Raw genomic sequence first — 12,390 nt, 5'->3', positions numbered from 1 at the left:
GCAAGTGAGCCAAGGTTCTTGGTAAGCCAAGAAGACGCTTTCATAAAAAAATTAAACACGAAATAATAGCGAAGCAAGGACGTGATGTAGGTGTGACCAATATCACACGTGAATATAATCGCAGTGCATCCACGATATGTACCATTTTATGAGTTTTGGGAGGATGGGAACGAGTGAATTTGTTTTCTGTTATTTTAAATTGGGAAAACTCATTTAAGACACGAAACAAATCAACATAGGAACCCACAACTTCTGGAACAAATTCAATTTGTATTTTAAGGGACCGCTGTGTATATAAAAGCGAACACCATTTATATAAAGTAGAATCCAGTTGTTGTTTTTTTTTGGTAAGAATTTCAGTTCACACAATGTTCAATGGCGTTAAGAGTTTCTGAAGGCCTCAACAATCGACATGTCGTAAGAACCTGTTTGGATTCTGAAAAAGTCTTGGAGATGCCAAACTAATTTCCAGTAGGAAGAAGGTGAAGATGCAGCTGAAAGGCAGGGCCTGTCCAAAGTGTTAACCTCAAAGTTTGTTACATCGTCTGTCCTTAATCTCGGCATTCAAAGCTCATTTTCTACCAAAAACGTCGGCACATTCAATGTTTATATTTTCATCTGCGTCGGTGTCTTTGTGCGCCTCACACCGCCACCAAACATGACCCATTTTATCATGTAGAGGACTGTTGATCTCGTCCCCAATTTAAAAATATTCATGCATACAGATTCTGCTTAAAAATGGAAATGTATTCAAACTCGTCTCAAAACACCTGTGAACTCCTGACACACACACACACACACACACACACAGACACACACACACACACGCGCGCACACACACAAACAGAGCAGAGAAAGCGAAAAGGAGAATTCAGGTTTTCGGCATCATCAGTTCTGTCCCCCAAGTGCGATTCCCGCTTTCGCTGCAAGCGTATGGACATTTATCAACGGTACCAATTTTCAAATGACTTTTTTTTTTTTTTAGATCGAAATAATCTCAGAAATATTAAACACGAGGCAAAGTAGAACAATGAGTGATGCACGTTTCCCAGAAATGCAGGCATTGAGTCCATTTTTTAAATTTTTTTTTGAAGTTCAAGCTAATCACGTGGGTATATCCGAGGTCCTGGTCCGAGTCCAAACCCGGGTCCGGCCAGAGTGGACGCTCACTCACGGCCGTCAGCTCCAAAGCCTCGGTCGGGCAGTGAATCACGCGTCCTAGCTGATTTACTCTTGGTGCTAGCGTGATGCAGGTGATTGATGAAGGAGATACACCAGACGCATTGAGGGGATTGGGGGCCCGATGTCACCTCTCTTTCGCTAGCAACAAAACCGGTGCTTGTTTCCAAGGTAACATGAAATCCAGGCAGCTCCCCGGTCACAGCTTGACAAGCTACTATTTTCTGTCTTCTTTTAATAATATTAACATTAAAAAGATGCAGGTAACCAGATCCTTTTGATTCTCCAGAGGAAACACTGCGGTTTCCCCTAAGGCTGCGAATCCCCTGAAAACGTTTTGGATGGTTTTTTTTTTTGTTTTTTTTCCTCCCAACAACATGAAAAATTCACGAGTAGGTAAATAGTCAAGATACGGATTTGAGAAAAGGCAACCCGAGTCCCCGGTATCTCAAGTTATGTGCCTCATTAGCACACGGTTGGTATGTTTTGTTCAGGCAACGGCGGACGGGCAACTCGCCCCGCTAATAAACTATGTTAGCAAGAACTAATAATGTGACCAAGGCAAAAGAAGTTCTATCTGCGTCTGCTTCACCTGGACCAAAGGGTTCCCCTTAAGTTAGCACTGAAGTGACTCATTTGTGCTCAGAGAAAGTGCCAACATGTCTCCACGTCATGACGTCGAGCCTTCATCTAAGAGCACTCAAATCTCCCGCTGTCAACTTAGCGTCGCAGCTGGAATTAGTGGCGGCGTGGTGCAGGAGGTGTAGCGATCCAGACATTCCTGGTACGATTCCTGGCTCCTCCTGGTGTATCACGGTGCGATACACTAGGAGGTACACTATCGTGGAGCAAGACACTGAACCCCCTGGCACTACTCGGGGTTCATGGTAAAATGATGAAAATTATGAAATTCATTCAAGCTGTGTTTGGATATCTGTATTCCACAACCTCGTGGCCCCAAACTTTCCCATTAATCCCATAAATGGCCATCTTCACATGAAAATACATGACTTGTTTTCTTGTATTTCTTGTATTGCTAGCGCCTGGCATGGCAGCCTTGCTTTCTCGTGTGAAACCTTCCTCTCTCTTGGAGCTGGGAAGTCGTTTTCCCAGACTTATGGTCCACGTGCCGCCGCCACCCTCCCAGGATTACATGTTGGATTTTGTCTCTCAAAACTAATAAAAACAGGATCACGGTCTGTTGTTGTGTTTACACATCGCAGCGTGGAGACGATACATATGTAAGAGCCTGTGAAAATGTAAATGTATATGAGCATACCATTGGTTTGGAACTCCTTTAGGGCCACCGTGTTCCATTTTGGTGACATCACACCTTTTGAATTGGTTTACCAAAACGTTTGGTTTGGCCCTGAGGTGTTGCTTTGAGTCGAGGCGACGTTCTTTATGAAGTTTCCCAATCAGAAACCAATTTTTCCACAATGACTCCAGCCACAGGCGGGTGCCCAAATAAACGCCAATGATTTAGGACTTTTATTTGGAGCCTCAAGACTTGATAGTGTCCCAAAGACCTAATAGTTAAAAATCTGAAATCATAAAAGAAAACATTCAGTAAATCCACTGACATTTCTCCGTGCTCAGACTCGCACCGCCTTTGCATTCAACCTCTCCGGCCTGATTAAAAACCATTTACTGAACTCTTAAAATAACAGTAACCCTGCGTGTCTGAGGACCATAAATAGTGCCGTTGTAATGGAACAATTAGGGCTTTTGCCACTTTCATGAGAACAAAACCCAGTCGGTGAATGGAGTTTCCAAACACTCTGCATACTTCGACCACGTATCCTTCAGAAGACAGAGTCATGAGCCCGCTGCCGGTGTGTTGCAAGTGGAAGGGCCGAGACACGAGCGTCCTTTTGGACTTGATCGTCTTTCCCCTCTGCGCCGTGTCCGGGAACCCGTACATTTACCCATCATTTGGGATCCGGCTCAAAATCCAAACGATTCCAGTCTCTGTTTTCTGTCGCCCATTCCATGTAATTATAGGAACGTTTCTCTACTTTGAAATGTCGAAGGAAAATGCGATACCCTTCCTGTGTGTCATCCCCGTAAAGGTTCATTTTAATGCACAAGTCTCAGAAGACAATACTTCTGATGGAACGCAAGGGTGTGTTCTTCATACAAGAGCGTCCGCGGTGTGATAGCGAGATCGGGTGAACGATACGACGGCGCTTTTTCAAGACAAGCGCTACGAGGGGAAACATGAGCTCGATAATGTTCCAAGTCTTGTCGCATCCACGCGTCGGTTAACAAGGAAGCCCACCAGCTCAGCTCCATCAGCGTCCGCGCTCGCAATAAAAATCCAGGCCGAGGTTTTTTCCCGCTTTTGCTTTTGTATGAAATAATGATGACTACAATCCCTGCCATATTGTTAGGGGAGTTGTGAATAATAAAGAGTAAATCCGGCGCTATATGGAGAGTATTACTGCGCTCTCTCCCTCTCTCTGTTGAAACAGGTCCTCATAAAACACGCTGATTAATAATACATGTTCAATACTTGCTCAACTCCTTCAGGGTCAGCGATTATACTACCGTGCTGGCGCAGCTCGGCCCGTGTCCTGCCGCTGAGAACCCTCCACCTAGAAAGCCGTACATCTCGCCCGTGGTGTAAAACCACTGTGCCGCTGTTTGCAAATGGAATTCCTCGTAGCATCGCGGCGGCGGCGGCCGGTCAGCAGGTGCACTCCCTCCGAGCGCCGACCTCGGTAACTAAGTTTGTCCGCTCCTTTGCAGGGAATAGAATTAGAGAGAATGCGATTATACAATTAGAGGCATCTTCGGTCGGAGATCTCCGAAACATCCATCTGCCCGATGAATTCCGTCACCGGCTAATGCCCTTTATTTTACACCGTCCGACGTGAAATACGATCCGGCCCTACGTCGTTAGCGTCGCCTCTTGTCTGTTTTTGTTTTAAAGATAAACCTCTTTATCTCCGGTCTCGGATCCGTGTTAATAGAAGTTCACCAAAGAGAGGAAATTTGCTATAAACAATATTTTCATTGCGGTTGGTGTGGATAAGAATACGCGCTCAATCCCCATAATGTAAATTACACTAGAAGTAATTGCCTTCATAACCGAGAGCGCTTCCCTTGTAAAGCTTCAATTTAGGACATTTTGAGGGCATAAATTATTGATACGTGGAGAGGGATTTGTGTGGAGTAAGCCTTTTAGGGAGAGAAGAGCCTCATGGAAAGTTTTTACCTTGAAAGAGTGTCGGATGATAGACCTGGATTTACTGTTGTTGCCACAGGGCAGAATGGACCCTTTTTTTTTTTTTTCCTGCCGTATTAAATCTTACTGACATGAATTAATGATTAACGTGGTCGGAGCATTTCGGGCTGAAACAAATGGAGACTTTTTGTTCAGTGCAGTGTGACAGCAGGGATGTGGTCACGGAATATCGGGGAAATTATGGGTCTTTTCACAGCATGAGATTGTTTGTTTTCCAGCTCCACTAATTGTGTAATGATTCATGAAAAAAAAAAAAAAAAAGGAAATCTCCAACTTCCACTATGAGTCACAAACTTTCATTAAATCCCTGCCTTTCTAGAAAGCTGTTTTTTAAGGATTGATAATATAGAAATTCTAGGACATGTACGAGAGCTGTAAGACAGAGGCGAGGTGTGTCGTTGGGGATGAAGGTGGAGGTGTGGAGTCCATCAGGGAGCAACTCTGAGCCCCTTCTTGTTTGCTACGGTGATGGACAGCCTGAGAGATGAGGTTAGACGGGGATCTCCATGCACGGTTCGCAGATGACGTTGTGATCTGGAGTGGGGGAAGAACTCAAGAGAGGTGGAGGTATGACCTGGAAAGGTGAGCGGTGAAGGTTATCCGGACAAGAATACATGTCTGTGAAGGAGATGGACCCAAGAGGAACAGCGAGGATACAGGAAGCCGAGATGAAAAAAAATTGTCCAAAAAAATTGGATCATGGGGAGAAGAGGCGGAGAAAGGCGGGTTTTGGGTGGAGAAATGAAAGGAATGGTGGAGAAGATGGAGGTGAAGAGCAGCCACGTTGTATGGAAGACTGGAGGCAGAGCTGGAGGCAGCGGAGATGGAGATGTGGAGGTTCCTCTTTGGGAGTGAGAAGGATGGAGAGGATCGGGAAGGGACTGCACCATGTTAGCTGTTCTGGAGATAAAGTCACTCTGAGATGGTTTGGATGTGGACAGAGGAGGGATGGAGAAGATCTGGCTGGGAGGATGCTGAGGTTGAAGGTCTGGAGGAAGACCGGAGAGGAGGTTTATGGATGGAGGGAAAGAGGACGGGGTCAGATGGAGGCAGGTGATTGGCTGTGGAGACCCCTGAAGGAAAAGCATTAAAACTAGAAAGAGTTTTTAAAAACATGAAACCGAAATGATTTCAAATCATTATTTTTCCCTCAAATGCCATTCGCCCAGTTTTAATTATTACTCATCAAGATGTTCATTGATTCATGTTCAATCTTGTGCCTCCTGGAAGCGGGCCAGTGTGGAGGCCAGTCCCAGCTGGCTGATCGACAGCCTCTATTTTCATGCTGGTTTTGAGCGGTCGCTGCTTCTCACTTGACACGGTACTCTTGTTTTTTTTTTCTCCAAATTAGCAAAGAAATACCACCCCGCCTGTTTATGAGCTGTTGGCCATTCCGCTGCTCTGAATATACAGTGAATTCCGAGAGTAATTAGGTAGTTTAGGCCCGGAGAGGCCCGGCCCGATCCCAATGGCAGCGTCCGCGACTTATTTTTTTAAAAACACACTTGGAAGTTCACGCAAAATACGAGGAGACGCCGTTTGTTTTTCTTGGGCTTTGGGGGGGAAACGGGCCGGCTCACAGGTGGCGAGATGTCAGGATTCCCAGCATCATTTGTCGCCCGTAGGAAAAGGTAAATCCGTGTCGTCGTCCTCGACGGCGCCCGGCACCGGGAGTGTTCTGCGCAGGAAGGTCCCGAAAGCTCGCCGGAAGCTGGTTTTAATCCCGTAATACCGTTTAAACCCGCCAGCGTGTCAATCATCGGAGCTGTTCACGCGGGATGATGACGCAAGAGATAAACGATTATCGACGTATTCGCGCTAACGTGCCGTGCGCATGAGTTGGGGATACCGAAGATTCGGCCACGAGAGCCGCCCGCCTCGGCGTCCTCAGCTGTCCACGTACGCATCCATTTGGTGAACCAATTGGGATGGCGGTTAACTCATGACAGACAAATCGCCATCGTGATGGGCTGACTCAGAACGAGGATGGGATCCGTCCACGATGGAAGGGATGATGAAAGAGTGACACTAATGCTGGCAAGCCGGGGATGTGAGATAGAAGTTTAGCTCTGACACGGCAGTGAAGAGTACTTCTAACATGTGTCACTGATTAAGTGGCGCCACGCCGTCGGCAATATGGCTGCGAAGCTGCAACGAGACAGGAGACCTGTGTGAATGAGAAGGACCCAGGTGGGTAGACTAGAACTTTATTAATCCCGAAGGAAGTACTTTTGCCGGACGGCCCCAACATCACATCAATTCACTTGAAACGCAACATTGATTTTATACTGTCAGGTTTCCTTCTTGCAGAAAAGGGGAGGGGTTATGAAGTTTGATGGCCACAGGTAAGAAAGATCTTTGGTGGCGTTCTGCGGCGGTCCCGGTCTACAGCCGAAGGCGCTCCGGTAGGACTTCAGCACAGCTTGCGAAGGGTGAGAGTCGTTGTCCCTGATACCGAGCAGCTTCTTCAACATCCTCCTCTCAGACACTCCACTAGGGGGTCCGATTCAACTCCCAGGATGGAGCCAGCCTTCCTGATGAGCTTATTAAGTCCGTAACCGTTCGCTGCCTTCAGCCTACAGCTCCGGTACACCACGGCGTCGAAGATGACGCCGGACGCCACCGTGTGATAAAACATCTGTAGGCATTGAGTCTCCTGAGAAAGAACAGTCGGCTCTGACCTTTCTTATATTTGGCATCTACGTTTTTAGTCCAGTCGAGTTTATTGAGGCTACGGGGAGTGGAGATGAAGAAGGTGGAGAAGTTTAAGTGCGTTGGGTCAACGGTCCAGAGCTGCGGAGAGGAGATGGAGAGATGTTTGCAAGCAGGGCCGGAACGGGTGGATAAAAGTGTCGGAGTCTGAAAGGAAAGCCGGTAAGGACGGAGGGGAGGGCCGCCGTGGTGTCTGGTTTGGAGACGCCGAGGCAGGAAGCAGAGATGACGATGTGGAGGATGGAGAAGATCGGGAGTTCATCAGAGGAGCAGCACGCGTCAGATGTTCTGGGGGTAAAGTGTGGACACGGACAGACGAGGGATGGAGAAGATCTGGGTAGAAGGATGCTGAGGCTGGAGCTGCCGGGCAGGAGGTCTGGAGGAAGACCGGAGAGGAGGTTTACGGATGGAGGGGGAGAGGAGACGGGTTAGACGGAGGCAGATGATTGGCTGCGGCGAGGTGGAGTGGCCGAAAGGAAAAGCAGACAGTGTCCCGTTAATCAGCACGAGTGATTGGAGATTTTAAAATCCTTAATTGCAAATCATCGCCTTTCTTTCTGTTCCTTCCTGATCATTTTTCCAGTTCCGGGGTCGCTTTTCTGATAATCTAATATCCGCATTTCCATTTTCTCTATTAGTTCCCAACAAAACTTTGTTCTGCACGACGAGACACTTTTACAGCCGCCACTTTATCATGCCACCCTTATCACTCACAGACAATAAGGCTTTTAAAACGGAGACATCGACACGTACCCACAGAACGCTCATATCGAAGGATATATCACAATGTAACACATAAAGGGCAAGGTCTGTGAACGAAGCTTATTGGAGCTTCGAAAAACGGGTTGCTTCTTCTCCCCTTTAGAAATCAGGGCTTTTGTTAAAGGAGGCGTTTAAGCCATTCCAATATAAATGTCAAATTATCATCTGTATTCTCATGTTAACCAGGATGGATGTTGAATGCGCGACGGTAAAGCAGTCCCGTCCAAATCGTCCGAGCAAAGCGATGCACGGACTATTCCGTAGCTCAACAGAACTTTGTCCGGGGAGATTTGCGAATCTCACATCCTGGTTTGTGGACTGTGCTTCACATTCGGTCACCTTCCTTTCTCACGGCATGTATCTAGTCTTCTCTGATGGCCTTCCTCTTGCAGCTCAACGTAGTGCTGTCACACAGGCAGCTGGAATTCAACTGTACGTGGTCTTTTCCGCTCGATGGCGACCTGCCGTTTAGATTCAGTGTCCTCTTGAGTGCACTTTATGTATCCATGAGCTCTTCAGATTTTGATACGACCGGAGCGGGGTTCTTTTCAGACTCCTGACTGGTTGTCAAGACCGCACGTTGTATCCGTTGTTCGGCGAAATTGACCGACTTACTCGCCGCTCCGCTGATATATCAGCTAAATATGTCGGTAAACAAGACGTGCCAAACAGATACGAGCCGGCCATCGTGTTGGGATCTTTCGAGATCTACCGCGGCCTTTACAGAGCCTCTTCGGCGTCGAGAAAGTCTAATACTTAAATGATGTCGTGAATTTATGTCGATGCCATATTTTCCAAAGTTTTAACAATGCAGAGAGCACAACGGAGTGATAGACCCTGAATCTCGAGGTGGTTCATTCCGCCTTCCAGTCTCATATCCTAAATTATTGATGTTACCTTGACAGACTGCATACCGAGTAAAAGAAGAGTTATGACAGAATATAAATATCAGAAATTCTGTCTAACATGAGACCAGGAAACCGCTTTAATTAGAGCATTATGGCAAAGCGTATGATTGGCCCGTGCAGAAACCGTCCCTCTCTCCGTCCGAATAACTGACATGTTTTATTTAGCGTGTGAAATATAAACCATCTAAAGGAGTTTTCGAAATTCCGGGCGGTCGTAAGACAACGTATTTCCATGCGGTCGTTCGGTGAAAGGCTCGCCGGCCTCCCGACATGACTGATTTAAGAGAGGCCTCGGGGTCCGTTGGATTAGATTCATTGTTTATTCTGCAAAGACAGACGAAGACGGGAACGACTCTCCCCTGCGCTGGGCGGACGGTCACCATCCTGAAGGCTACCTTTGACCGTTGAAGATGCTTTTTAACTCTACCGTCACCATCGCTCGGCTATTTTCTAATATGAACGGTTCATGATCGTTTCTCAGCCGTGACATTTCTGAAATAGGCTTTTCAGTCTTTAGAATAATAGAAATCTTTGTCGAATATTTCACGGCCGTCGGCGGAGGCACAGCGGGCAGCCGCGGTTCGGTCAGCGGAGCTCGCCGAAGGTTGGCCGTTTGATCCCTGCTAAAGAGTCCTCGGGCGAGACGTTGAATCTGCTCCCAATGTTCCGCTTTGCGCCTTGAGTGTGACTGTGTGGGTGTGAGCAGCTGAGGCTAACTTTATCCTGTCCAAACCCGTCCTAACTTCTGGCTTTTTTTTAAAAGTGAATTGACCGGGAGATGTTGGAGATGATGTGTATAAAGTATCCTCTTGTTGTTACCGTGTCAGCCCGTGTCTCAGCTATTGGAAATCATTAGGCTGGTTCCTCGGCGCAGGATCTATTCTGCATAACAAATGGACAAGAGCGAGCTGGTTTTTGAGCCCTCGTCCCCTCTAAATATCACGATGAATTGATAATTCCTCTCCCACCTTTCCTAGATACTTTAAACATCATTGGTCGTTATAAGGTGCTCTCGCCGCGTTGCATTTCTACAAGTTTCTTTTTCACATTTCTCATCTCCCCCATTTCTTGCTCCCCCTCCAAACACCTTTCTTATTTCGGATCTCAAGTGAAGGCAAAGAAGAGAATTCTTGTAAGAGATGTTAACTTTCTCTTCATAATCCTGAAACCACCACATATTCTGTCTCTCGCAAGAAAAACACCTCACACTTGCCATTGCAATTGCAATTGGAAAAAGACATACCGTTCTGCACACTTTTATTGTGATGCCGTTTGGGGTGGTGAGCAGAAAACCGAAGTGGCCTGAAGGTGTGAGCCAAGGGAGTTCCATGTTTTGACCTCATCTCGGGGCTCTGGCGTGAAATTTTCTTCCGCCGCTGACCAATGAGAAGCAGGGAGTCTGAGTACACCGTGTCTGGTTGGTGGGGATTCTCCGATATTCGGTGTCCGATGTACATGATCCGTTCGGGAGTCCTGTCCAGCTTTGCACATTGTCCAAGATATTTAATATCCCTTAAAAAGAAATGGGCATTTCACGGTCAGGCAGTTCTCCGCGAGAAACCAATCGGAAAAGAAATCAACCCCTAACCGTGCGGATGGGTGATGATCCAAAACATCCTGCGAAGGGAAATAAGGCCTGAGGCTGAGGAGGGATGTTTCCTGGCATGGCCTGGTCAGTCCAGAGGTCTCGGCACAACAGAACTTGTTGTTTTTTTCTTTATTGTGTTACTTTGGACAAGCATGTAACAGGAAGACAGCGAGCGAGCGGCAACTTGTTTAAATGTTAAAGTATCCACACTGAGGAGGCTGTTTTCAAGCCTTGACAGGATATATTCGTAGCCGCCGTCTTTCGTCCAGTTACTCCTGAACCCCTAAAATGTGTGAAATGATAGTTACCCATGAATGCTGGACATATTTTATTCAAGGTGAAAGTCCAGTTCCAGATCCCTTGCGGTGGCGCAGACCGTCCGTCAGCCCACAAAATTTGGGTTCAATGGTTTTTTTACCGGGGAAATCAAAAAAAAAAAGAAAGCCCAACCGGTGTTCTTCTGTGTTTCAGGGGCACAGTGGAGGCACGCTTTGTTTACGTCTTCGTTTTGGGCATCCTCTTCACGGGCACCAAGGACCTGCTGCGATCCCAGATCATCACGGTGGACGCCAAGTTGAAGAGCAGGGGGTTATGGGAGATTTACAGCGGCCTGGTTTTGTTGGTCTCGCTGCTGTTTCGTGCCCATAACCTGCCCGTGCTGTGCGGCTGTCTGCTGATCCAGATGCTCATGGCCCAGTTCATCTGGAAGAAGCTCAGCTACGACGCCGCCCAGACCACCATCATGCACTACTGGTTCGGTCAAGCCTTCTTCTACTTCCAGGTAGGCCAGAAAAAGCTGTTGGGGAATCTTCACCCTTGTCGCAGTTACAAGAACTTCCATAAAAGCCTCATTTGCTTTTTATTTTATTCTCCCATCTGGATAAGAACTTCATGAAGGTCACCACTTATTAGGAAAATGAACTTTCGGCTGTGTTTCGCTTGTCCGAATCGGACAAGCTGTACTACTCGGTCCAAATTCTGCCGTGGCAACTGGACTTGGCGTTTCTCTCCTTGAAGATGTCCATCCTTTCATCCCAGCGGCTTCTTCGGCTCTAACGAAATGTGGGAAGTTTCCGGTATATAAGCGCTTCGGCTGGCCGTCGGGCCGCGGTGCAAGTTGAGAGGGTTCATGATGTGAATGACTGAGTTGTTTTGCAGCAGCCGGGTTGAAAAGTCTAATCTTCTTAGCCCACAGCAAGTAGTTTCGTGATCTAACCCTTAACAAGTACTGTAATTTCCGGACTATTTAGCACTCCTGAATATATAAAACTATACAGTATATGTATGTGTATGTATATATGTATACAGTGGGGACAACAAGTGACAACAAGCTGATTTTTCAGCTTTTCCCACTTCCAAAGCATGTAGAGGTCTGTCATTTCTATCTCTTTAACTGTTTTAGATTCTGTCACTGTATATTCACATATTTGGACCGGAAATGCCTTTTTCCGAACAGTGCCTGTAACTCGGCTGAAAATTATCAATAATAAATAACACAAGGAAAAGTCCATCCATCCATCCATCCATCCATCCATTTTCAATCCCTGTTTTGTCCAACTCCAGCTGATCGCCATCCTCGTCTAACTCCTGCGCACTAAAACCTGTAAAGTCATTTTCTTCAATGTCGGAATTGAACAGCCTCACAAAAAGCACACTTTCCATCCATTGAGCCTACTAGCGCTATCTCAATATCTATAAATATGTCTAATTTGGGGGCACATTGGCTGCAATTAAATCCATATTACTCTACTTCACCATCAACTCCTGCAATCCTTGTCTGGATTCTTGAGCCGCCGACCCTCTGCGTCGGTACCTTCGAGGCCCGTCTTTGGAGGAACCGAGGGGCGGGAAGTTGAATCGGACAAGTCCGTCATCGTTGCGGTTGAAAAGAAAAGTTTATAGTTCCTCTAATTGCTTGGAGTGTAAAGTCAGCTCTGGCAGAAAGCGCGTGAAACACGATGGTTTTTCTTCAAATGGTAGGATAATGGCGT

General features: G+C 46.8%; 1 protein-coding gene across 1 annotated transcript in view; it reads left to right on the top strand.

The window, feature by feature from the left end:
• pigg (phosphatidylinositol glycan anchor biosynthesis class G (EMM blood group)) overlaps positions 1 to 12,390 on the top strand; it is an 87,008-nt gene that overhangs the window by 62,775 nt on the left and 11,843 nt on the right. Inside the window, exon 11 of the mRNA XM_086178691.1 lies at positions 10,871 to 11,180. Within this exon, the coding sequence (XP_086034817.1) occupies positions 10,871 to 11,180 (310 nt within the window). The remainder of the gene's footprint in view (positions 1 to 10,870; positions 11,181 to 12,390) is intronic.

Source organism: Fistularia commersonii, chromosome 31 (genome assembly GCF_037954325.1).
Source record: "Fistularia commersonii isolate RoL2024-O1a breed Wild chromosome 31, RoL_Fcom_v1.0, whole genome shotgun sequence".
NCBI classification, from domain to species: domain Eukaryota; kingdom Metazoa; phylum Chordata; class Actinopteri; order Syngnathiformes; family Fistulariidae; genus Fistularia; species Fistularia commersonii.
Note: the sequence above shows the minus strand (reverse complement) of the source record. Positions and strands in the feature narration are given on the sequence as shown.